The sequence below is a fragment of the Ranitomeya variabilis genome, chromosome 4 (genome assembly GCF_051348905.1).
Source record: "Ranitomeya variabilis isolate aRanVar5 chromosome 4, aRanVar5.hap1, whole genome shotgun sequence".
NCBI classification, from domain to species: domain Eukaryota; kingdom Metazoa; phylum Chordata; class Amphibia; order Anura; family Dendrobatidae; genus Ranitomeya; species Ranitomeya variabilis.
The window spans coordinates 343,268,882-343,296,623 of NC_135235.1; the positions used below are offsets into that span (position 1 = coordinate 343,268,882).

General features: G+C 44.3%; 1 protein-coding gene across 2 annotated transcripts in view; it reads left to right on the forward strand.

The window, feature by feature from the left end:
* The window catches only part of UBE2S (ubiquitin conjugating enzyme E2 S), a 34,393-nt gene extending 6,956 nt beyond the window's left edge, over positions 1-27,437 (forward strand). For both annotated transcript variants that reach the window (XM_077250669.1, XM_077250670.1), the window contains 2 exons: positions 18,194-18,384; positions 26,927-27,437. In XM_077250669.1, coding sequence (XP_077106784.1) covers positions 18,194-18,384; positions 26,927-27,220 — 485 coding nt within the window. In that variant the 3' untranslated portion in view covers positions 27,221-27,437. The remainder of the gene's footprint in view (positions 1-18,193; positions 18,385-26,926) is intronic.
* The last annotated feature ends 305 nt before the right edge of the window (positions 27,438-27,742 follow it).

The window sequence follows — 27,742 nt, forward strand, 5'->3', positions numbered from 1 at the left end:
AAACCAATTCTTCACCCCTGCATTTGATTTGTTCATTCTGTTTCCCAAATGTCGCGGTAAGTTTGCGTTCTACGCTGAACACGTACACCAGAGTTTCCGTGTAAATTTGTGTGTTATAAAAGGCAGATGGAGGTACTTTGGATGCCGTCTGACATGTGATCTGGCAGTGTGTCTTTTTAGGATTGCATAAAAGCGTTGTTTGCCAGAGTTTTGTGCACTTTTGCAAAGGACTCCGCTGAACAGAGGTCAGACGGAGCCCAGAGTAACTTCATTATACTGAATGAATCCCTTGGGGGTTTCATCTAAATCGTGTCACTCAGATTTAGGTGGAAACCCTAAAGTGGTCAGTGTAGAGGTCAGGGTAAATGATCCCAAACCTTATGTAAATTTTCCCCATAAGCTTCAACTCAATCCACAAAAAATCCCCACTCTGGTCCTTCCATCTGTAAATGGAGCTATTGGGGCTTCCATGTTACTGCTAGCAAAAAGGATCTGGAGATGGAAAAGCACTATGGCTCCTCATCCCCCAAAAGAAATCCAGCAAATTCTGCACTCCTAAATCCTTTTTCTTAAGCATGGGTAGGTCACAGAAATGAGCAATAGAAGTACTCGCCCTAATTTTGGTATAGTGGTTACCCTACCTTGCGGTGGAGGTTGACACCCTAATAAAACATATGGCGCTCCTGCACAATGTTAGCTCACCCTTGGTGGCCCTATTTGACCCTGCAACGAGGTAGCACCATAGGGATAATCTAGTAGTTATCCCCCCCACCCTTTCCCCTTTTCTGTCAACTGTCTATTTACTTATATTTTAGTGGATGGGAAGAGCAACATGCAGCAGGAAGTTTAATCAAAGTGCATGTTCTTACAGAGTCCCCTAGCATATGCATAACTTCATGAGGAAAACGACACTCAGCATCTCAGAATACAGAAAATTAGTGTCAATAGTGAATAATATTAAAATTATAGAGACAGAGTGTCAGATCCACACTGGAGAGATGCAATACTGTAAGTACAGAAATTAAGTGCATATCACTTTAAGGGAACAAAAGGTAACCTGTATTTTGCTGCAAACACCTCTCCACTGTAGGACTCTGTGCTTACAGCCTCAACACCCGTTTTGCATTTTCTGTTTTCATCCTATTTGGCTGGTTTGGACACTTGCATTTTGTCATAGCTCTCACCCTAAGAGCTACTGTACAGTAGCATGAGGCTGAGTCTACACCCACAGAAGTTGCTAAGGTAATGCGGCTCATTCAGAATGACACACTAATGCAAGGTGTGGCAAGAATGATAGCTGTCTGTCAGCAGTGTCCAGACAATGGAGCAGATACATTGAGACTTGAATGGGGCCATAGGAGGGCAATAACCCAGCAGCAGGACCTCTACCTCCTCCTTTGTGCAAGGAGGAGCAGTGTGAGCCCTGCAAAATGACATCCAGCAGGCCACTAGCTTCAATGTCTGCTCAAACTGTCAGAAACAGAGGGCCTGACGTCCACAAGTGGGTGTTGTGCGAACAGCCCAACACTCTGCAGGGTGATTGTCATTTGCCAGAGAACAGAGTGGCAGATTTGACATTGGCGCTCTGTCCTCTTCACGAATGAGAGCAGGTTCACACTGAGCAAATCTGACAGACGTGACAGTGTGGAAACGCCGTGGAGAACTTTCTGCTGCCTGCAACATCCTCCAGCATGACCAGTTTTGCATTGGGTCAGTAATGGTGTGGGGTGGCATTTCTTTGGAGGGCCGCACAGCCCTCCATGTGCTCACCAGAGGTAGCCTGACTGCCATTAGGTATTGGGATGAGATCCTCAGACCCATCGCGAGACCAAATGCAGGTGCCCTGGGTTCATTCTGATGCATGACAATGCCAGACCTCATGTGGCTGAAGTGTCAGCAGTTCCTGCATGATGAAGGCATTGAAGCTATGGACTGGCCCGCCCTTTCCCCGCACCTGAATCCAATCAAATGCATCTGGGACATCATGTCTCGCACCATCCACCAACGCCATGTTGGACCACATTGTCCAGGAGTTGGCGGATGCTTTAGTCCAGGTCTGGGAGGAGATCCCTCGGGAGAACATCCACTGCTTCATCAGGACCATGCCCAGGTATAGGGAGGTCATAAAGGCACATGGAGGTACACACTACTGAGCACCATTTTCTTATCTTAAAGCATTTCCACTGAAGTTGGATCAGCCTGTAATTTGATTTTCCATTTTGATTATCATTCTAAATCCAGATCTCCATGGGATAATATTTTTGATTTACATTCATTTTTGTATTCTCAACACATTCCACTATGTAATGAATAAAGATTTGCAACTGGAATATTTAATTCAGTGATATCTAGGATGTGGGATTTTAGTGTTGCCTTTATTTTTTCCGCAGGGTATATATGTATCCAAGCTTAACTTGCGCTAGGTCCTTTTTAATGCAGTCTGTTCCACTATATTTGTATCTGGTAAGCAGGGCTGTGGAGTCGGTAAGCCACAGTTGCGACTCCGACTCCTGGATTTTATCAGGTTCCGGCTCCGACACCGGCTCCATAAATGGCCAATTCGTAACAATAAATTTACTGTTGTAAAATATTAACATCGTGCTTATTCAGTTTCTCACCATCATATAAGTAATCAGACCACTTAGAGCAAAAACTATATTTATTAGAATACAATTAGAATATAGCAACTAACTTTTATTAACTTTTCTAAACTCTTGTAAGTAAATATGCAATAAACACTGTTATGCAGTTAATAAGAAGAAATCTATAAATTTGTCCTCAGAAAAAGTATTGCCTCTGTCAGATCCTCCTTCATGGATGCCCTCAAATCTGATCTAATTATTTTGAGAGCAGAGAACAACCTCTCTACACTAACTTGGGTTGGTGGCAAAGCAGTAACCACTCGGGCAACATCTCTGACAATGTCAGGATACAGAGGAATCGTTTGTTGCACTGTTATTTTTGATGAATGGTCAAATTTCTCAATTTCTTTTAGTGCGCATGAAAAATTCTGCTGAAATGTACTGGCTGTGTTCTTTGGTGGGGATGACTCTTCTATGCGGGAACGCTTTGCACGGTCCTTGTGATCCAAATATTTTTCGAAATTAAATTCTTCATCAGTTGATGAGGGTGAAGATGTGGCAGGACGACCAAATTCTTCTTGTTCCTCCTGACTGTTCTGCAACCCTTTCATCCTTACTGCTATTTCAAACAGAGCTTCTTTTCCTTTAGTTAGCTGTTGATCATCTAGAAGAATCCGATGCATTGGGTCTACATAAACAGCTGCCAAAAGAATGTTATTTTGTATTAGTAGCTCCTCTCTCCGTTTCATTGATGTAGCAATGCCACTTGCAATTAACCCTCCTCTTTGGGACAGGCGAAACATCATGTTCTTACACTCCTTTAAGAAAATACCTGGAGTTAAGTCCTCTGCTTGTAATTTTTTTAGTCACTGTAAATGGGTGCTCTAGCAATTTTTCCAGCTCAGTCACCTGATTCCACTGACTTTCATTTAGTGTCAGTTGAGGGTTAGCCATGTCTACAAGAAAGGTTTTCAGTTCAACCAAGCGCTGAATCATTAAGTACTGCCCCATCGTGTGGCTTGATCAATAATTGCCACTTTTCCAGCACGTCTCTTCAAAATTGAGTCAACTTTAGGGGTTCTGGCAACAGTAGCCAATTTTCTCACCTTGCCAATCAGTGCAGCAGCATGTCCTTCTTGCAGACTGTCTCTTATAGCCAGCTGTAGCGTATGCACAACACAGCGCATGTGATGAATGAAAGAACATATTGACACAGTTTCAACAAGATCATCTAAACGATCATGTTGCTGTTCATCTGAAGCAACTTCAGTTTGCTCCTCAGTTACAATACTGTGTTCCTCTATTTCAAACATTTGTGTCTGTGGACCCAGAATGTTCTTCTAGCTGCTGGTCACCATCATTACTCATTCATTAGCTTAATAGTACTTATTATATTTGAAGCATTGTCAGTTACGACAGAAAGAACTTGCTCTTTTTTAAGTTTATAGTCTTGCAGAACCTTTTCCACCAAGACCTGGAGAAACTCACTGGTGTGATGAGCTTTGGTGTCTTTTACTGCCAATGTCTTGGTAACTATTTCATTTTTGTCACAAACAAATCGGACGTTGATGGCAAAATAGTTCTCTCTGTGACGTGTGCAGGCATCCATTTTAAGAAACAGAAAGCGTCCCTTGAGAGTTTATTAAGTTCTTCCTTTTGTTTAAAAGCTGCTTCGATTACTAATTTTCTAATTCTCTCTCCAGAGAGACACCAAGCTTGCGGGCCATTTCCCCATTCAGACACATAAAAGCTGGTTGTGAAAATAATGAAATAGGCACACTATCCTTTACAACAAGCTCTATGATCTGTTTTTTAAATTTATCTGTCATTTTCACAGTAACTTTGTCACTGACAAAATATCTTGCAACTGATGGCTGCAAAGTTCTGCTCCTTTGGCTGGAAGAGCTGGGCACTGGTTCATTGGTTTGGATGCAGTCTTTCTCATCCACTACTTTAATTACTTCTGGATGAAAGCGCTGTAAATGTCTCTTTAGATTAGAAGCTCTGGTAGGAGCATTTTTATCTTTGCCTGAATATGCACTGATCTTGGCTTCACAGGATTTGTTTTCGTCTGGATCATTTGTCATACACTGACAGACATAATGTTTTCTATCTTGAGTGATGGTGAAATGTTCAAATACAGCTGATTTATTGTGACGCTTCTTTGACATTCTCAGGTTTTTAATTCTGCATTCACAATCCAAATGACAATTGTTTTTCCTAAAAACAATTGTACAAAATTATTGCCAGGTCGTACAACTGATATAGTGGTCAGTAATACTGTTATTCCTCATGTACTCAGTTAACTGATGCAAAGTTTGTTGAAAGGATAATACTACTTAAGGTACCTTCACACGAAGCGACGCTGCAGCGATAGCGACAACGATGCCGATCGCTGCAGCGTCGCTGTTTGATCGCTGGGGAGCTGTCACACAGACCGCTCTCCAGCGACCAACGATGCCGAGGTCCCCGGGTAACCAGGGTAAACATCGGGTTGCTAAGCGCAGGGCCGCGCTTAGTAACCCGATGTTTACCCTGGTTACCAGCGTAAAAGTAAAAAAACAAACAGTACATGCTCACCTGCGCGTCCCCCGGCGTCCGCTTCCTGACACTGACTGAGCTCCGGCCCTAACAGCACAGCGGTGACGTCACCGCTGTGCTTTCACTTTAGGGCCGGCGCTCAGTAAGTGTCAGGAAGCAGACGCTGGGGGACGCGCAGGTGAGCGTGTACTGTTTGTTTTTTTTTACTTTTACGCTGGTAACCAGGGTAAACATCGGGTTACTAAGCGCGGCCCTGCGCTTGGTAACCCGATGTTTACCCTGGTTACCAGTGTAAAACATCGCTGGTATCGTTGCTTTTGCTTTCAAACACAACGATACACGGCGATCGGACGACCAAATAAAGTTCTGGACTTTATTCAGCGACCAGCGACATCACAGCAGGATCCTGATCGCTGCTGCGTGTCAAACTAAACGATATCGCTAGCGAGGACGCTGCAACGTCACGGATCGCTAGCGATATCGTTACAAAGTCGTTTTGTGTGAAGGTACCTTAAGTCTTCCTCTTCTGAGTAGCAGCTGTGAGATGCTTGGAAGACACACACCTAGTAAACATCTAGTCTAGAGGAGGAGCTTTACTACTAAGAATTTGCAACACATTTTCACTTTCAGTTTCATACATTGTAAGTAGGGGGGTTTGGGCAGCATGAGGTTAACCAATTATAAGATTAGATAAGGGCAGTGGAAAACAGTGATACACAAGAAGTTAGGGTGCCGTCTCACAGTGGCACTTTGGTCGCTACGACGGTACGATCCGTGACGTTCCAGCGATATCCATACGATATCGCTGTGTCTGACACGCAGCAGCGATCAGGGACCCCGCTGAGAATCGTACGTCGTAGCAGATCGTTTGGAACTTTATTTCGTCGCTGGATCTCCCGCTGTCATCGCTGGATCGGTGTGTGTGACACCGATCCAGCGATGCGTTCGCTTGTAACCAGGGTAAACATCGGGTTACTAAGCGCAGGGCCGCGCTTAGTAACCCGATGTTTACCCTGGTTACCATCGTAATGTAAAAAAACAAACAGTACATATTCACATTCCGGTGTCCGTCAGGTCCCTCGCCGTCTGCTTCCCGCACTGACTGTGAGCGCCGGCCGGAAAGCAGGGCACAGCGGTGACGTCACCGCTGTGCTCTGCTTTTACTTTACGGCCGGCACTCAGTGTGGGAAGCAGACGGCGAGGGACCTGACTGACACCGGAATGTGAGTATGTACTGTTTTTTTTGTTTTTTTTTTTACATTTACGATGGTAACCAGGGTAAACATCGGGTTACTAAGCGCGGCCCTGGTAAATCGTTTAGTGTAACGGTATCCTAAGAAATGTCTCTATCTCCAGCAGAACTGCTTATCACTGTTGTTCATAGTTTGATAGAACATATATATTTGAGTAACATTTATAAAATTCATATAAAAGTTCAATTATTAAATATTAATACATTTTTTTTTTAAAGCTGGAGTCGGTACATTTCTACTGACTCCAACCAAAACGAACTCCGACTCCTCAGCCCTGCTGGTAAGGTAACTACTAGGGATGAGCGAATAGCTCTGGATAAGAGCTTATTTGAATAGCTATAGCGCTTCCTGAATAGCTACCTTTGTATGCTGGCTAATCGGAGCGATCCTGGTCATCAGCTGTTGGGCACCACTGCTGCATGTGTTACAGCTGTGTGACAGTAACACATGCATGGAGACTGCTGCATGTTTCTGGAACACTCATGGAGTCAAATCATCGCTACACCTGTAAATAAATTCCCAAAGGTGTATAATTTCCAAAATAGGGTCACTTGAGGGGGGGGGACTCTGCCCTTCTAGTACTTAGTGGCTCTGTGCTCCTTGAGACAAATAGCTATCCGCCTTGCCATGTAGCTAAGATTGCCACTCATGACAGCACAACAGGAGGTAGTCCTTCTCGTCCTCTAGGGACAGGAAACACACAAATTGAAATTCGTGACAATTACCGTATCTTTATAAACCTAAATCAGTGGGTTGAGTACAGAAAATTAAAAATAGACTATAAAATCAGTCATTCCACTAATAAGGGGGGATTCTGTAATGTGCACATTAGATCTGAGGCTCATATGTCCATCCAATCTACTAACAGTTCCTGAGATTTGCACTGGAATGTCAGGGAGTAATCCACCAATTTCAGTGCCTACTGTTCGGCCTGTCCTTGGCACCTCATATTCACATATTCACAAAGATAATGACAGAGGTGGCTGCCTTCTTGAGAAAAACGAATCGTCACGTACCTGAGTGATCTCCTGGTGGCAGATTGAGCGGCCAATCTCAATCAACATCTAGCCCTGACTATCCGCACACTAAAAAATCTAGGATGGTGCATAAACTGGGAAGTCTGATCTACATCTGGACACCCACATTATTTTTAGGGTTCCTCTTCGACTCACATTTTGATATGTCCTCTTCCCTTCCTCTTATATTGTAAACACACAGCAAGTATAAGTCTTTTATTTGAATTAAAAACAAAACACACTTTTCTTTTTATTTATAAATAACCTAAATCAGTTATACTCACCAAACGCCCATTCCATTGAATCCCTCATCTCCTGTAATCAAACAAAAAATATAAAACAAAATCCCACATTTTGGCATTGTCCAGGTTAAAAACTAGTAATCCCCAGACATGGATTACAGCGTGGGACAGAATGACGGACAGGTGAGGGATATTGTTGTTTTATATTTTTTTTTAGGAGACAATTGATTCAATGGAATGGGTGTTAGGTAAATGTAACTGCTATTTTTAAATAAAGGAAGTGTGTTTTGTTTTTATTTCAAATAAGACTTTGTACTTGCTGTGTTTATTTACAATATAACTACAGTATTAGTAAAAGATAGGCATCTTATAGATGCCCCTCCATTACTAAGCCGTGGGCTTGATGTCACCTGACAGTATAAAGGTGATATCAACTCCACATATTACTCCCACTTGCTACTGCTACAGGGCAAGTGGGAAGAGCCGGGCAAAGCGCCAGAATTGGTACATCTTATAGATGTACCATTTCTGGGTCAGCTGTGGGCTGCTATTTTTAGGGGCGGGGGGCACAATATCAATGTCCTCTTACCAGCCTGAGAATAGTAGCCTCCAGTTGTCAGCTTTAGCTTGGCTGGTTGTCAAAAATGGGGGAAAGCATGCAGTTTTTTAAAATTATTTAAATAATTAAAAATACATCATGGGGACCCTTCTATTCTTGATAACCAGCCTTGCTAAAGCTGAGGGCTACAGTCCGCAGCTATCATTTTTGCCTGGTTGGTTATCAAAAATACAGGGAAACCCACGCTGAGTTTTTTGGATTTAGAGCACGGGCGTAGGCTGATAGGAGCAATTAGTCCCATCAGCTGACGCCAGTGACCAGAGGTAAAATTTTTACCTCCGCTCACAACTGCGGGCTCACACTGTCATTTGACAGGATGCATGGGAACTGTGGCTGTCCGGTGGTAATGATTTTACCTCCGATCCGAAGCAGTTTTTGCCCCTCTGTGATATCATTTCTTTTTATATCGCCAACATATTCCGCAGTGCACACATTATCATCGCTGTCCCCAATGGGGCTCACAGTCTAAAGAATACCCGGAGGAAACCCACGCAAACACAGGGAGAACATGCAAACTCTTTGCAGATGTTGTCCTGGGTGGGGTTTGAACCCAGGACTCCAGCACTGCAAGGCTGCAGTGCTAACCACTGAGCCACCATGTTGCCCATGTGAGGCGCATGACAGCTCAACAAACACCCAGTGTTGGTAGTGGTGGGGGGGGGGGGTTGGGGAAGCGAACCTGAACAGTAACATGGACGTCCTGGTGAAGTCAGTGTTTGGTGTCCGAACAGTAGGTGTTCGGCACGGGCACTGAACTTTACTGTTCTGGTTCGCCTATCTCTACTCAAAGGAATGAAAGAAAAATTATTCCATATGCTGAATGTAAGCAGATCGGTGATGCGTTACTTGAAAGCTATGGAGCCCTGGAGACAGGACTCAAATGTTTGTGCAGCATTCAGGGGCAAAAAAGCCTCACAAGGGACTTTAGCCGGGTAGATCAATTCAACTATATCCCTGACATACCAATCGGGATGGAAGGAGTCTAATGAACATCATTGCACACTTAAAAAGGGGAGTCTGTGTCATGGGCTGAGGACCAGAACCTCTATGGACCAGATTTGTAGGGCTGCAACCTGGTCTAGTCTAACCACCTTCTCTAGGCACTACAAACTGGATATACTATCAGGACAACAGTTAAGCCAGGAGTCTAAAACACTGCTGGGTATATGGGCTGCATATAGAAAAAAATTTAATTTGGGGAGCCACATTCTTTAAAGGACAAAGGGACATTTTTAGTGGTAACATTTTTTTTTCTAAACATCTTTTGAGCATCTTTGCTTTGGTTTATTTATTTTTTCAGAGCTTGGGTCGTTATGGATGTGGTGATGGCAAATGTGTACTCATATTGTAGTTATGTTCCTATATTGTAGTCACAGTTTATACTCGAGTATAAGCCGACCCCCCCCCCCTAATTTTGCCACAAAAAACTGGGAAAACTTAGTGACTCGAGTATAAGCCTAGGGTGGGAAATGCAGCAGCTACCGGTAAATATCAAAAGTAAAAATAGGTACCAATAAAAGTAAAATTAATTGAGACATCAGTAGGTTAAGTGTTTTTGAATATCCATATTGAATCAGGAGCCCCATATAATGCTCCATAAAGTTTATGATGGCCCGATAATAAAAATCACATACTCACTTCTCCGTCGCTCAGGCCCCCCGGCACTTTCAATATTCACCTGACTTCGTTCCGTTCCATCTTCAGCGTCTTCTGCACTGACGTTCAGGCAGAGGGCGCGCACTAACCACGTCACTGCGCCCTCTGACCTGAGTGTCACTGCAGAAGACGCTGAAGACAGAGCGGCGCCCGGAACGAGGAGCAGGTGAATATTGCGCAGCACTCCCCTACCCGTTATACTCACCTGCTCCTGGCGCTGTGCAGTCCCTGTTCCCCAGTGCCGCAGCTTCTTCCTGTATTGAGGTCACCGTTACCGCTCATTACAGTAATGAATATGCGACTCCACCCCTATGGGAGGTGGAGCCGCATATTCATTACTGTAATAAGCGGTACCATGTGACCGCTCGGTACAGGAAGAAGCTGGGGAGCCATGGACCTGCAGGGACCGCGCCAGGAGCAGGTGACTATAATTAGACAGCCCCCACTCCGCTTTCCCTGCCGACCCCTGGGTATGACTCACATATAAGCCAAGAGGGGGACTTTAAGCCCCCAAAAATGGGCTGAAAATCTGGCTTATACTCGAGTATATACGGTATGTCCCCATCCAGGTTCTTGTATTGTATCCATGTAGAAAATAGAGTGAAAAAAAAGTGAAGAAAAAAATAGTTAATTCTGTACCAATGTTCCCAATCCTGGTATGCGTGGCCCCCTCATCCCTACCCTGGTATGCATGGCCCCTCATCCTTATCATATAACCCACCCCCACACAGTATAATGCTGCATGCGTCTCGTGTTTTTGAGACCCCTGAGCTAGACTATGGAAGGAAGGTCCTTCAGGCAGTAGTCCCACCCTAGAGATTCCATTTATTTGGTATTTCTCCTACCGGTAATTGTATTTCCAGGAGTCCATCATTCTTGCACCTTAACATCCGCAGGGACTCAAACATATTATTCGATCACTCCGGACACGCTCGGCTAGCACCTGAGCATGCTTAGATAACATGTTGTGAGCACGATTGCTCATCCCTACTAATCACCTTAGACTAACATACTCAATAATCCGAACCTCCCACTCTCGTCTCCAAGACTTCTCCTGTGCTGTCAGTTCTTTGAAATGCACTACCCAGGACTATTCGATTAATCCAAAATATCCAGTTTTAAGCGTGCCCTAAAAATGCACTTTATACTGACATATCACCTCGCCACACTTATCTAACTAATCCTGTTTTACCCACACACAAATTTTCTTCCAAATGAGGACCATCTTAGCATCTTCACACACCTTTCACTTAACTCTGTGTCCGTACTTGTATGGATACTGGCTGGTGACTGGTTCATGCAGTGTTTAAAATCCCCCTATGTATCCACATAGTAGTATTTAACCCCTTCATGACCCGGCCTATTTTGGCCTTAATGACCTTGCCGTTTTTTGCAATTCTGACCAGTGTCCCTTTATGATGTAATAACTCAGGAACGCTTCAACGGATCCTAGCGATTCGGAGATTGTTTTTTCGTGACATATTGGGCTTCATGTTAGTGGTAAATTTAGGTCGATAATTTCTGAGTTTATTTGTGAAAAAAATGGAAAATTGGCGAAAATTTTGAAAATTTCCCAATTTTCACATTTTGAATTTTTATACTGTTAAACCAGAGAGTTATGTGACACAAAATAGTTAATAAATAACATCAGCACAATTTTGGAAACACATTTTTTTTTTTTTTTGCTAGGAAGTTATAAGGGTTAAAATTTGACCAGTGATTTCTCATTTTTACAACACCATTTACAAAACCATTTTTTTAGGGACCACCTCACATTTGAAGTCAGTTTGAGGGTTCTATATGGCTGAAAATACCCAAAAGTGACACCATTCTAAAAACTGCACCCCTCAAGGTGCTCAAAACCACATTCAAGAAGTTTATTAACCCTTCAGGTGTTTCACAGCAGCAGAAGCAACATGGAAGTAAAAAATGAACATTTAACTTTTTAGTCACAAAAATGATCTTTTAGCAACAATTTTTTTATTTTCCCAAGGGTAAAAGGAGAAACTGGACCACGAGCATTGTTGTCCAATTTGTCCTGAGTACGCTGATACCTCATATGTGGGGGTAAACCACTGTTTGAGCGCACGGCAGGGCTTGGAAGGGAAGGAGCGCCATTTGACTTTTTGAATGAAAAATTGGCTCCAATCTTTAGTGGACACCATGTCGCGTTTAGAGAGCCCCCGTGTGCCTAAACATTTGAGCTCCCCCACAAGTGACCCCATTTTGGAAACTAGACCACCCAAGGAACTTATCTAGAAGCATAGTGAGCACTTTAAACCCTCAGGTGCTTCACCAATTGATCCATAAAAATGAAAAAGTACTTTTTTTCACACACAATTTCTTTTAGCCTCAATTTTTTCATTTTCACATGGGCAACAGGATAAAATGGATCCTAAAATTTGTTGGGCAATTTCTCCTGAGTACGCCGATACCTCATATGTGGGGGTAAACCACTGTTTGGGTGCACGGCAAGGCTCGGAAGGGGAGGCGTGCCATTTGACTTTTTGAATGGAAAATTAGCTCCGATCATTAGCGGACACCATGTCGCGTTTGGAGAGCCCCTGTGTGCCTAAACATTGGAGCTCCCCTACAAGTGACCCCATTTTGGAAACTAGACCCCCCCCCAGGAACTTATCTAGATGCATAGTGAGCACTTATAACCCCCAGGTGCTTCACAGAAGTTTATAACGCAGAGCCGTGAAAATAAAAAATAATTTTTCTTTCCTCAAAAATGATTTTTAGCCCAGAATTTTTTATTTTCACAAGGGTAAAAGGAGAAATTGGACCCCAATATTTGTTGCCCAGTTTGTTGTGAGTACGCTGATACCCCATATGTGGGGGTAAACCACTGTTTGGGCACACGTCAGGGCTCGGAAGGGAAGTAATGACATTTGAAATGCAGACTTTGATGGAATGGTCTGCGGGCGTCACATTGCATTTGCAGAGCCCCTGATGTGCCTAAACAGTAGAAACACCCCACAAGTGACCCCATTTTGGAAACTAGACCCCCCAAGGAACTTATCTAGATGTGTGGTGAGCACTTTCAACCCCCAAGTGCTTCACAGAAGTTTATAACGCAGAGCCGTGAAAATAAAAAATGATTGTTCTTTCCTCAAAAATTATGTTTTAGCAAGTAATTTTTTATTTTTGCAAGGGTAACAGGAGAAATTGGACCCCAACAGTTGCCCAGTTTGTCCTGAGTACACTGGTACCCCATATGTGGGGGTAAACCACTGTTTGGGCGCACGTCGGGGCTTGGAAGGGAGGGAGCACCATTTGACTTTTTGAACGCAAGATTGTCTGGAATCAATGGTGGCGCCATGTTGCGTTTGGAGACCCCTGATGTGCCTAAACAGTGGAAACCCCTCAATTCTAACTTCAACACTAACCCCAACACAATCCTAATCCCAACTGTAGCCATAACCCTAATCACAACCCTAACCCCAACACACCCCTAACCACAACCCTAACCCCAACACACCCGTAACGCTAATCCTAACCCTAATCACAACTGTAACCCCAACACACCCCTAACCCTATCCGTAACCCTAACCACAAGCCTAATCTTAACCCTATTTCCAACCCTAGCCCTAATTCCAACCCTAACTCTAATTCCAACCCTAACCCTAAGGCTATGTGCCCACGTTGTGGATTCGTGAGATTTTTCCGCACGATTTTTGAAAAATCTGCAGGTAAAAGGCACTGCGTTTTACCTGCGGATTTACAGCGGATTTCCAGTGTTTTTTTTGTGCGGATTTCACCTGCGGATTCCTATTGAGGAACAGGTGTAAAACGCTGTGGAATCCGCACAAAGAATTGACATGCTGCGGAAAATACAACGCAGCGTTTCTGCACGGAATTTTCCGCACCATGGGCACAGCGGATTTGGTTTTCCATAGGTGTACATGGTACTGTAAACCTGATGGAAAACTGCTACGAATCCGCAGCCGCCAATCCGCTGCGGAACCGCGGCCAATCCGCTGCGGATCCGCGGCCAATCTGCTGCGGATCCGCAGCCAAATCCGCACTGTGTGCACATGCCATAACCCTAACCCCCTACCCCTAGTTCTAACCCTAGTTCTAACCCTAACCCTAGTGGAAAAAGAAAAAAAAATATTTTCTTTATTTTATTATTGTCCCTACCTATGGGGGTGATAAAGGGGGGGGTTTATTATTTTTTATTTTGATCGCTGTGATAGGTTCTATCACAGCGATCAAAATGTACTTGTAACGAATCTGCCGGCGGGCGCACTGCGCATGCGCCTGCCATTTTGGAAGATGGCGGCGCCCATAGAGAAGACGGATGGACACCGGGAGCCTCGGTAAGTATGGGGGGGGGGCGTCGGAGCACGGGGGGGGGCATAGGAGCACGGGGGGAGCGGACAGGAGGACGGGGGAGCGGAGCACAGATCGGTGGCTTGGGGGGGGCGATCGGTGTGGTGGGGGGGTCAAATAAGTGTTTCCAGCCATGGCCGATTATATTGCAGCATCGGCCATGGCTGGATTGTAATATTTCACCAGTTTTTTAGGTGAAATATTGCAAATCGCTCTGATTGGCAGTTTCACTTTCAACAGCCAATCAGAGCGATCGTAGCCACGAGCGGGTGAAGCCACCCCCCCTGGGCTGAAGTACCACTCCCCCTGTCCCTGCAGATCGGGTGAAATTGGAGTTAACCCTTTCACCCGATCTGCAGGGACGCGATCATTCCATGACGCCATATAGGCGTCACAAGTCGAATTGGCACCGACTTTCATGATGCCTACGTGGCGTCAAAGGTCGGGAAGGGGTTAAAGGGAACCTGTCACCCCCAAAATCGATGGTGAGCTAAGCCCACCGGCATCAGGGGCTTATCTACCCCCGATGTATCCTGAAAGATGAGAAAGGCCTCTCTGACCTTTCCCGGCGCCTGCTCACTGCAGTACTTTGCTCTGCCCTCAACAGGGCAGACAAAGTACGCCGCAGCCTGAAGACGAAAAGAGGAAGTCATCATAAGAAGATGGGAGGCCCTGGATCGGAGTGCAACGCCCATCGGACCAGAACAGAACCGGGACCTCTTCTGGGTGAGTATAATATAACCTCTTTCTCCTCTTTCAGGACACATCCGGGGGCTTATCTACAGCATTACAGAATACTGTAGATAAGCCCCTGATGCCGGTAGGCTTAGCTTGCCTTCGATTTTGGGGGTGACAGGTTCCCTTTAAGGTTGAAGGAAGACTTTAAGACCATCTACTTAAACCCATAGCCTAACATGTTGATCCAGAGAAATGCAATAAGGTGTTGCTGGCTGGACAGTACAATACAAGCTTTTACCATTTTCCTTTCATGTCTCACCTAGCTCCTAGATTGTAGCTTGAGTAGGACCCTCACTCCTCTTGGTATTTATAATAATCTTTATTTTTTATATAGCGCTAACATATTCCGCAGCGCTTTACAGTTTGCACACATTATCGTCGCTGTCCCAGTTGGGGCTCACAATCTAAATTCCCTATGTCTTTGGAATGTGGGAGGAAACCGGAGTACCCGGAGGAAACCCACGCAAACACGGAGAGAACATACAAACTCTTGTCCTTGGTGGAGTTTGAACCCAGGACTTCAGCGCTGCAAGGCTGCAGTGCTAACCACTGCGCCACTGTGGTGCCCTGATTGTTTTTCTGTAATGTCTTTGTACAAGTCCCCTCTAAAATGTAAAGTGATAACAAATGTTGGTGCTGTAGAAATAAAAAAAGAAAATATACTAGAACATCTAAACTTTTATATGGGGTTAATCAGAGTCCATGTAAATGACAACTGTGTATTGATTATTTACTATGAGTGTAAATGTGATATTCTGAACACAACCACATCCCCAGTAATAAGAGGGTGTTCACACGTATGCATGAACATTTTTTGTTTTTCTCCCTCCAAAATGATTTTTGTTCAATTCATTGAGATACAGATTATGGGTGACATTAAAAGTGCAAAAAGTTCTCAAATGATCCTCCTTCATAAAATTTTACATGCCAAAATCCTGGCATTTTACCAATGGTGTGTAGACTTTTTTTCTTTTTATATATATCCACTGAATTTTATGTAATCAAAAATTTGCTCTTGGAATGTGGCAATAGAAAAGTTGAAAACATATGGTCTGGCATAAAGGCCAAAACTTGCTGTAACACCAAAGAGCTGGGCGGTGGTGAGACACAAGCCACTTTCCTTGGACATGTTCACACGTTGCATTTTTACAGTTTTTTTCTGCAGGCAAAACCTGATCTCTAGGCAGTAAAGAGATCTCTTGCAAAAAGGTTTTGCTGTATTTTTCAGGATCCGAACGTTCAGCTTTGCTTCCACCAGAGAAGCATTAACAGTTCAGCAATGCAAGACACATGTGAAACCATAAAACCATTTTTTGGAAAAAAGATAAATTTCATGAAATTTAGTTGAAGATTTGTTTTGTCTGAAAAAAGTGACTATTCTGAACAAAAAAGTTCACATGAGTTCATGAAAAAATACACAATATTACAAATGTAACAGCAGGGGGAGGTGAACTATTTGGGAATAGTTTACCTAAGGCATGGACCGGGTATTCCGTTTGTAGGACACGGCTTACTTTAAACGTTAGTAGGACAAAGGCATTGTTCAGTCTCTCGCCTTGGTTGGCCAATGTTTTTACATCACTAATTTAAACTGTACTTATCCCAACTAACAGGCTAATGTGAAGAGACCAAGACAGTATGGTTTAACCCCTTAGTGACAGCCAATACGTCTTTTAACTGACCTGAGATATAAGAGAATAGTCTCCCCATACAGGTCACAATCCAGCAGCTGTCTTCTGTACACTATAGCTGACAACTTGCAGTATCAGCCAAGATCAGTGTTTGCACCTCCCAAATCTGGTTAACCCCTTAGATGCTGCTGTTAATAGTGACTACATCATTATAAATGGTTAACAGAGTGTGGAGGTTTTCTCTTTATCCAAACTGGTGCCCTCAGATCATGATTGTGTGGTCCTGATGTTTGCCATGGCAATTCACGACCAAGTAGCGGCCTTAGAGTCTGACGGCTGTAGTAACCTGTTCAGAAGTTAGCGGCATTTAGGTGGTAAAAATACATATTTTCATTTCTGTCATGTCACTTTGCATTAATTCCTGTAAAGCACCTGAAGGGTTAATAAACTACCTGACAGCCGTTTTCAATATGTCTAGGGGTGCTGTTTTTAAAATGGCATCATGTTTGGGGGTTTCCCAATATATGGGACCCCTAAAGTCACTTCAAACATGGAGAGGTCCATAAAAAATAAATTTTGTAAATTTCCTTGAAAAAATGAAAAATTGCTGCTACATTTTTAAACCTCCTAATATGCTAAGAAAATAAAATAACATTTTACAAATGGTGCTGATGTAAAGCAGACATGAGGGAAATGTTACTTATTAATGGTTTGATGTGGTATGACCATCTGGATTAAAGGGATAATCATTCAAATTTAGAAAATTGCTAATTTTTTAACATTTTTCTCAAATTTTTGATATTTTTTTATAAATAAACCCAACATATTGACCTAAATTTACCATTAACATAAAGTATAATGTGTCATGAAAAAACAATCTCAAAATCACTGGGATTTGTTGAAGCGTTGCAGTTACCACATAAAGTGACACTGGTCAGATTTCAGAAATTTGGCTCTGTCACTAAGGGGTTAAACTTGGGAAAATCACAAAAATATATTGGCTTCATATACTGCTGTCGGGTTTTCACTAAAAACACAGCAAAACCTGATACCTGCATTTCCTGCTGCATTTTTGCACTTAGTCATTGTTTTCTATGGGTGAAAAATGAAAGTGACATGCTGCAGTTTTCCAAATCTGTCAGGAAAAAACATGCATATGAGTTTTCTGGAATCGTACTTTTCTGGTACTGTAAAACGCAGCTTAAAATTTGCATTAAAAAGCAGCAAAAATGCAACGTGTGAACATGGCTTTAGGGTGGCAATAAGGGATAATTGAGGGGTGAACAATCAGTCTGTGTTCAATGGACCGCACACAGACCCCTTATTGCCAGTGTACCTGGCTGATTTTTCCACCCAGACGAATGGTTGTCTGGAATTGCAGGAATATTGTCCATTTTACAGACCAGAATAATGTAAAGGCATCTCCAGTCACAGCCAGTCAAGTATGTAGTCACGACTAGCCTGACTTTCAATGCTGCCATCTGAACACATCCTTGCATTGATGGAACATGCCTGTGGGTTTCTTACCTGTAAGTTAATATCAAACTTGTTTTTTTTTTGTTGTTGTTGTTTTGCAGAGGGAACTCCATATTCAGGGGGAGTTTTCAGAATGAAGTTAATCTTGGGCAAAGATTTTCCCGCTGCCCCTCCAAAGGGATACTTCCTTACCAAAATATTTCATCCAAATGTTAGCAACAATGGAGAAATCTGTGTAAATGTTTTAAAGAAAGACTGGAAAGCAGAACTTGGCATTAGACACGTGTTACTGGTAAGAAAGTGTCCCACAAAAGTGATGCATTGTCGGCGTACAGACGAGCATGGTTTATGATGAAAATTCCCTTACAATTTTAATGTTCTTGAAAAAATGCTGGATGATGTCATCTAAGTAACAATCTAGTGTAAATTGTCCAGTATGACAGAGCATATACACTGTTTTGAGACCCCTTGAAGAGTAACTGTCGACTTAAATTTTTATTGCATAAACCAATAGTACACATGAAAATAAATAGCTTACATATTGTCAGTGAAATTGGCTTTTCTCCTCCAGAACTAATCATTCTCCGTATTCAGTGAAGACCTGTTTTCCCCAGCACACTGTGCAGGCTTTCAGACCTCTGTATCCCTGGTGTTTTGGGGAAGAATGTGTTGGTCCTCCTGCAGTAATAATGAACAATACTCGCAGGAGTCTTGTGATTTTATGGTGCCACACGTTTGCGTCACAAGAACAATGAGGTACAAGCATTTCAGCCCTAACACAATGTTAACGCTGCAATGTCTGTTCCAAGGCGTGTGCATCTTTGGCAATTTTTCTGCTTTTTCTGCCAGCTCTGACAAATTTCGAAAGTGGACAAATTTTAGCAGTTCACTATTTTTCTATTATGTTGACTGACATACTGGCACCCCAACTCCAGCAGACTTGTGTGACTCGTCCATGCAGTTTCTCCACAATACTGTCATGAAACAACTTTGAAAAGTTGCCAAATTTGCAGAGTTGTGCAAAAATTAGTGCCTTCTGGCATTTCACGCCATGTTTAAACATCTCTGCTAAAATGGCAGCTTTGGGGACTAGGTGTGACGGATCTCAGCTCTTTGCATCTGACATATGCACACATAGGAGGCATAATTTTCCCGTCTCCCATGACAGCACACATGAGAGGGGATCCGCCCAGTCAGGACAGGAAACCTACTGAAATAAAAGGGCGGTACCTCTCCCTTGCTTCAGTTGGGTTTCCTGTCCTGATGGGAACCCTTGTGCTAAAGTCACTCACCCACTCCTGTCCTGGCACTGGAAGAACAGGCAGCATGCCTGTATGCCGGCCTTCAGGGTGTGGAAGCGCCGTTCGCAGGTCCTGGGGCATTTGCGCACGTGCGGCGTTGGGCAGCGCAGTCCGGAGTCCTGTGGCTCTTCTGCGGCTGCCACGCCGCTCTCTGCCCTCTCTGCTGTTGCCGTCGGCTCTGGTCTGGCTTCCGGGTGCGCAGCGGTGATGCGCGCAGGGCACGCTGGGATTGGGCGTGCCCGCGTGACGTCGCTGCTGCGCGCCGGATCCAAGATGGCGGCGCCCATAGACAGACGCTGCAGCGTCACAGGGATCTCCTGGGTCTCCTGGTGGGCGAAGAGGTGGGGGAGGAGCAGAGTTTTGTACCGGATGAGGCGGTGAGCAGAGTGGATCACCCTTCAAAAGGGGGTGAGTCCACAGGAAAAGTGCTCACATCTACAGAGCTCCGCTATGGAGGATTGTATGGAGCAGCACTCACAACAGTCATCACCACAGCAGCAGCAGGAGGGCTTACCAGGTACTATGTCTGCTCACCAGCATGCTAAGAGGAGAAGCGGCAGTCGTCCGGATCGAAGGTCGCAGGACTCCTCAGCTTCTAGGAGGGATGTTATCCGTACTCCAGATCAGCCTCAAAATCCGATACCCTTGAGTGTCAGCGGGTGGTGAGTGATCTTCGTGAATGTCACATTGGTGGTAATGGGCTACATTTCTCTGCTTGCTTCTCAGGCGCCGAGGAAGGCTAGTGCCAAGTCCAAGAACAAAGAATGTGCCCTCTGCAAAGCCCCGCTAGCAGTCCAATGGCAGAAAAGCCTCTGTGCGGACTGCATCCAAAAAACTATTCAGGATGAATCCCCTGACTTTGCCGCTAGCCTCAGGGCCATGATTAGAGCAGAGGTTAAAGGGTCTTTAAAATCAGTCCTTAAAAAGAGAAGTAGCAAGATCCTAGAGACTGTTTCAGATTCTGGTACCCCTCAATCTGAGGAATATCAAGAAGGATCTCTGTCTCCATGTTCGTCCTCTTCTGTGTTCTCTGGCTCCTCTTCGGATAGCGATGTTGGGGGCCGACCATGCTTCCTAACTGAGAATACAGATAAACTGGTTAAATCAGTTAGGGCTACAATGGGCCTTAAAGATGAGAAGGAGTCCAGATCAGTAGAGGACGTTATGTTTGGAGGAAAAGAGGAAGCGTACCTTCCCAGTAAATGCTAGTTAAAATCCTTATAGAAAGAGTGGAAGAAGCCTGAAAAGTCTGGTAGTCTTCCCTCAGCTTCTAAGAGACGTTATCCTTTTGAGGAAAAGGATTCAGAAGTATGGGATAAAGCCCCTAAAATTGATGGTGCGGTGGCTAGGTCATCTAAAAGGTCATCCCTAACCTTGGAGGATTCAGGCGTCCTAAGAGACCCTTTAGATAAAAAAGCGGATGCTTTTTTAAAACATACCTGGGAAGCAGCCGCAGGAGGTCTTAAACCGGCAATAGCTGGAACATGTGTTGCCCGCTCCCTTATTGTCTGGCTGCAACAAATAGAGGATCAGTTGAAATCTAGAGTGCCGAGAGACGAGGTCCTGACCAATATGGCAATGGCACAAGGAGCGGCAGCCTTTATAGCTGATTCTTCAGCAGACTCTGTAAGACTTGCAGCTAGGGCAGCAGGGTTGTCTAACGCGGCAAGACGTGCCTTGTGGTTGAAGGGGTGCCCAGGGGACTTACCCTCAAAAAATAGACTCTGTTCCATTCCGTGTGACGGCAAATTCCTCTTTGGTCAGAAACTGGAGGACATTTTAGAAAAAGCTGGCGACAAGAAAAAAGGTTTTCCTTGTTTTCCAGTGGATATCAGACGGCCTTATTTTCGGAGAGGAAAATTCAATAGAGGTCGCCCTCCGGGAGATAGAAGGAACTGGGACTATAGAGATAGAAAAGGATCGGGGTATATGTTTAAGGGCCCCTCCACATCCACAAAAAAGCCCTCCCAATGACGCCAAGCTAGAAGTAGGGGGAAGGCTTTCTTTCTATCTTCACGCCTGGTTAAATATTTCCCTCAGTTGCTGGGCGTTGAATGTTGTCGGCGACGGACTAAAAATAAAATTTATTCATCCACCTCGACAGACTTTTGTGTTGACACCATGCAGAAAACTTCCAGAGGAACAACTAGCTCTGGAAACAGAGGTATTGGGGCTAGTTCTAAAAAAGGTCCTAGTAGAAGTTCCAAAAGAAAAGGAAAAGGGTTTTATTCCCCTCTTCTTGATACGAAAACCAGATGGCTCACTAAGGACTATTGTCAACTTAAAAAAACTCAACCGGTCAATAAAAAATTACTCCTTCAAGATGGAGTCGGTAAGCTCCGCGATAAAGATACTGTTCGCGGACTGCTTCATGGCAGCTATAGACTTAAAAGACGCTTACTACCATGTCCCAATTCATCGGGACTATCAAAGATTTCTGAGAGTAGCAGTGATTGTCCAAGGACAACTCAAACACTACCAGTATGCTGCCCTTCCATTTGGTCTATCAATAGCGCCAAGATTTACAAAATTAATGTCAGGTCATGTCCTTCCTCCGTTCCCGGGACATAGTCATTGTTCCGTACCTAGACGACTTCCTGGTAATAGGCAGATCAGTAGATCACTGTCTTGCACAAATAGAAGTGACTACGACCCTAGCAGTGTTAGGTTGGGAGGTAAATGTCGCCAAGTCGAGATTAACACCAGAAAAGGTTCAATCCTTCCTGGGGTTGGTTCTAGACTCCATGCATCAACTGTCTCCTGCCGGAGAGCAAAATATCCAAAATACAAAGTCTTCTGGAACTGGCGATACATCAGCCTGTGATGACGTTAAGAAAGGCGATGTCTCTGCTAGGGTCACTAACATCCTGTATTCCCGCTGTAAAATGGGCACAGTTCCACCTGAGGCAATTGCAGTGGGAGGTCCTGTCAACACAAAGGTTGTTAGAAGGGCATTTAGAGGGAAAAGTTCATCTCTCGTTACGCGTCAGAGATTCCCTAGTCTGGTGGTCAGTGAGGGATCACTTGAGCTCAGGGGTTCAGTGGCTAACTCCGATAGAAGACGTGATCACAACGGACTCGAGTGGTACAGGATGGGGTGCACATCTAGGGACCCTTTCCATACAGGGGTCTTGGTCCCATACAGAAAAATATCAAACATCCAATATGAGAGTTATGGGCTGTAGAAAGGGCAGTAAGACATTTCCTTCCAATCCTTCAGGGTCGTCATACCAGAGTGATGTCCGAAAATTACGCAGTAGTAGCCTATGTCAATCATCAGGGGGGAACGAGGTCCCTTTCACTCATGAGGGCAACATCGGCGCTTCAGTTAGCAGAATCTCACCTACTGTCCCTCACAGCTCTGCACATAAAGGGGGTCGAAAACACGAAGGCGGACTACTTAAGTCGCAAAAAGCTAAGACAGGGAGAATGGTCGCTGAATCCCAGGGTGTTCCAACAAATAGTGCAGGCCTGGGGCGAACCGGTAATAGACTTGTTTGCCACGCTTCACAACAGGAAGGTGGAGAGGTTCTGCTCGTTAGACCCGAGGGGGAACCCTGTTGCAGTAGATGCCCTCCGAATACCGTGGAAGTTCAGCCTCGCTTGCGTGTTTCCACCGATATCATTAATTCCGGTTGTAGTGAGGAAGATCAGGATGGAGCAGGCAAGAGTGATTCTGATTGCTCCATTTTGGCCAAAAAGACCATGGTTTTCTCTCCTAAGACAAATGTCGGTAACCGATCCATGGATCCTACCAGAGGTCCCGGACCTGCTTACCCAGGGTCCAGTATGCCACTCAAGTGAAGGGCTTCCATCTGGCAGCCTGGAATTTGAGAGGGCATTACTAAGCCGACAGGGATTCTCGCCAGGGCTAGTCTCCACCCTACTGAAAAGTAGGAAGCCGATTACATCGAGAATTTATGGTAGGACATGGAAGAGGTTTCTAGAGTTTTTAGGACAACCTTTGTCGGATGAGGCTCCTGTGGGTGCTATTTTAGAGTTTCTGCAAGCAGGCTTACAGCTAGGGTTGGCTACCAATACACTTAAGGTTCAAGTGTCAGCATTAGGAGCTTTATATCATTGTAATTTAGCCTCCAATAAGTGGGTTGCCCATTTCATTAAATCATGTAGTAGGTCTAGACCTGTAGTAATTCAGATAATTCCTCCCTGGGATTTAAATCTGGTTTTAGATGCTCGAACTAAGAGTCCTTTTGAGCCTTTGCAAGAATTATCGATAAAATTTCTCACTCTAAAAACAGTGCTATTGGTAGCTTTGACATCCGCACGTAGGGTGAGTGACTTGCAAGCCCTGTCCGTTTGTCCTCCATACACTCAGATATATGACGACAGGGTGATTCTAAGACCAGATCCGGCTTATCTACCTAAGGTAGTTCTTAAATTTCATAGGAGTCAGGAGATTGTATTACCCTCATTTTGTGTTAATCCAAAAAATCCAGGTGAGGAAACGTTTCATACTCTTGACGTAAGGAGTTCTATGTTACAGTACATATCCTTAACCAGTCAGTGGAGGAAAGATCAGTCTCTATTTGTAGCTTTCCAGGGTAGCAGGAAAGGTCATGGGGTGTCCAAAGGTACTATTGCCAGGTGGATTAGGGAGGCCATTAGCTTATCCTATGCTGCATGTGGCGTTCCGATCCCTGAAGGCATCAAGGCTCACTCCACCAGGGCCGTGGCTACTTCCTGGGCTGAAAAGTAGAGGTATCGATTGATCACATATGTAAAGCCGCTACCTGGTCCTCACCGTCTACCTTCTTTAAACACTACCGACTGAACTTATCTTCCTCTACTGACCTTACCTTTGGTAGAAGGGTGCTGCAAGCGGTGGTCCCTCCCTAAGGTGTTCCTTTCTCCAAAAATCTCTCGTGTGCTGTCATGGGAGACAGGAAAACACCAAGGTTACTTACCGGTAGCCGTTTTTTCCGGAGCCCATGACAGCACCTGTATATTCCCTCCCTTCTTTTTTCACCCTTTGGTGCGCACTTTTTAGTTGGGTGTTTTTTGTTATTATGATGTGGTGGTGGATTGCCATGTGTACTAACCAAGGGGGCCTCTCATGCTCTGAAAACCAACTGAAGCGAGGGAGAGGTACCGCCCTTTTATTTCAGTAGGTTTCCTGTCCTGACTGGGCGGATCCCCTCTCTCATGTGTGCTGTCATGGGCTCCGAAAAAACCGGCCAGCGGTAAGTAACCTTGGTGTTTCCTTTGTGTATTTGTTGGACATGTGAAGCTAAAGGGATTGTCATCTACTGATAAACTCTTAATTACTTAAATGGTAATAGTCTTTTTATTTCTAAATAGTGACTATGAAAATAAGCATCAGTGTAATATATTTTATCAGAAAAATCAGCTCCTTTCTCCCCCAGAATTGAACGGTTATTAAAATTCTCAATTCTGAGGTAGAATCTGTATTCAGTGACAACTTTCCCATTACTGAGATGGGAGATGGCGGAGGCTACTGATACAATTCTATGTAGACTGAAGCTAAAGGCTGAGCTCCTCCTGCTCCCCCTCAATCTACATCAAATCTCATCAGTATCCCACCACTACCTCCTACTTTCCCACTAATGGAAAAGTGCCGTTACGGAATACAGATTCTACCTCAGTGAGAATTTTCAGAATTACTGATCAGTCATGGAGGAGAAAGAAGCAGATTTCTCTAAGCTATATTAGTTACTTTTCTTCATTTGTGCGATTTATGAAATAAAAGTTAAACCGGTTAGGGTAGATGCACACAATCTGTAAATGCTAGGTACTTATGCAGCACTTATGCAGATTTCAGGAAATTCCATGCTCACAATGCGTGCAGACTCCTGCGGATCACTTGCGTAGACTGACATACAGCACGTTTCTCCAGACTGCAGCATGTCCATTTCTCTTGCAGAGGCACGAGTCTCTGAAAGATAAATATCACCCGTTCAATGTATTGGACATAGTAATTCCGCACAGTTCAGTGATCAGATGCAGATTCACCTGCGTTCAATAGACGGCAGCGCTTTGGATGTGGCGAACATATGCTGCATCCAAAGCGCTTCTAGGCACCTGCCCTTACTCCAAGGCTTAAATATCTCCTGGACCAGCGGCTCACCTGCGTTGTCAGTGCTGGGGTTCCCAATGTGACAGTCACCTGACCGCTTCAGCCGTCACTTTTCTACATTGTGGAAGCGGAAAGGAGTGTGGTGTTTGCACTTTAAATGGGTTACTTCGAGTAAAGGTACCGTCACACTCAGTGACGCAGCAGCGATATAGACAACGAGCCGATCGCTGCAGCGTCGCTGTTTAGGTCGCTGTAGAGACGTCAAACACAGCAGCTCCAGAACGATGCAGGAGCGATCCTGTGACGTAACGGTGACTCACTTATCGTTCTCACAGGTCGTTAGCTCCATGTAAAACATTGCTGGCATCGTTGCTTTTGCTGTCAAACACGACGATACACGCCGACCTGACGACCAAATAAAGTTCTGGTCTTCTAGCTCCGACCAGCGATATCACAGCGGGATCTAGATCGCTGCTGCGTGTCAAACACAACGAGATCGCTATCCAGGATGCTGCAACGTCACGGATCGTTGTCGTTCTCGTAAAGTTGCTGAGTGTGAAGGTACCTTTACTGTTAATAACTTTTATATCACAAATCAATAGTGCACATGAAAATAAGCAGCTTTGTGCTATATCTTATCAGAGGAATCTGCTTTTCTCTTCCTGGATTGATCTTTGACTCTCAATTTATAGGTAAAATCTGTATTCAGAAGACCGATCCTCCCACTACAAATAAATGATACCCTTACAAATCCTATGGGAAGGATGGGAAAGAAAAGCTGAGGGTGGAGAGGCTAGAGGCAGATGTCCTCCTGCCAGTGCTCCTGAAATCAGTAAGGCTGGGTTCACATTACGTTTACAGCAGCCCGCTCAACAAATACGGTTACGGGCTGCTGTAAACGTAAGTGCCGGTATGGCAGCATGCTAGAGCAGATAGAGCATCTGCTATCTATATCTGTGCTAGCAGTGACGGACCTGGAAACGCTGCAGCCCACATCTCAGGGTCCTTCACTCAATGACGGCACATCCCTAGCGCACGCCCATTGTGGACGTGTGCTAGTGATGCGTCCGTCATTGAGTCAATGGTGGCGTTAAACAGACTATGTTACAGTGTTATGCCGCTGTATAACGTAGTCCGTCTAACGGACGCCAGCAACGCAGTGTGAACCCAGCCTTACCCTTCTCCATAGACCTTTGCGCACGGACTGCCATCTATCTCGGTAATGGGAAAGTCTGTGTTCATTGAAGACATTACCCGTGAGTTGGAAATGAAGGCTCGGTCCAGGAGAAACAGTCAGATTTCTGTAATCAGATATATTACAATATTTATACGTGCTATTGATTTATGAATGAAAATAAAATAAGCAATTACAAGTAGTCCAGCAGTGGAACCCCTTAGTTACTCCACCGATGAAGGTGCAGCTGCAGGCTGCTGATGCACCAGTTATCTCACTGATGTTTTTTTCTCTTTTCTCAAAGACCATAAAGTGTTTGTTGATTCATCCGAACCCTGAATCAGCGCTGAATGAAGAGGCCGGCCGTCTTTTATTGGAGAACTATGAGGAGTATGCATCCCGTGCAAGACTAATGACAGAAATTCATGCCCAGAGCTCATCTTTAAGGGGCAAAGATGCCACGGACCCCTGCTCATCTGCATCGGCTGCAGTGGCTGTTGGGGATGGGCCAATGGCCAAGAAACATGCTGGAGACCGTGACAAAAAACTGGCAGCAAAAAAGAAGACAGACAAAAAGCGAGCTTTGCGGCGACTTTAGGTGGAAGTCTCAGGAGGGTTGAGATTGGAGTGAACTTTTAGACCAGGTAGGGAGGGACCGTGCAACAGGTTTTGGGGGAAGTAATAAATCCATATCCTGTTTTTCCCCTTTTTGTTTTCTTTTTTTTTTTTTTTTAAAGCCTGCTTTTGTTAGTTTTTTTCCAATCTAAGTTATTTAAATTATACGTCTATTAAAATACATTTTTTTCATAAAGAAATCTGATTTTATTTGAACGTTTATTTCAAGCATTCCATATGAAACGAGCTTTTGATTATTGAAAGGATGTGAACATTATTTTTTTTGTTTGGCATGTTAAAAATTCTTACATTTCATAAACTAACTCCTTTTCAATTATTTTTAGGAAACAAGTATTGTAGTGTTCCACATTTAATGTTAAACGAGCAGCTTTTTGGGTTGGGGATGCAGAAAAAGCACAAAAAAACAGGCAAAAAAACCATCTATCTAAAAAAGCCTTGGAGGATAGTTATCAAATGTATATTTCTGTGTAAGCAGCCTGACATC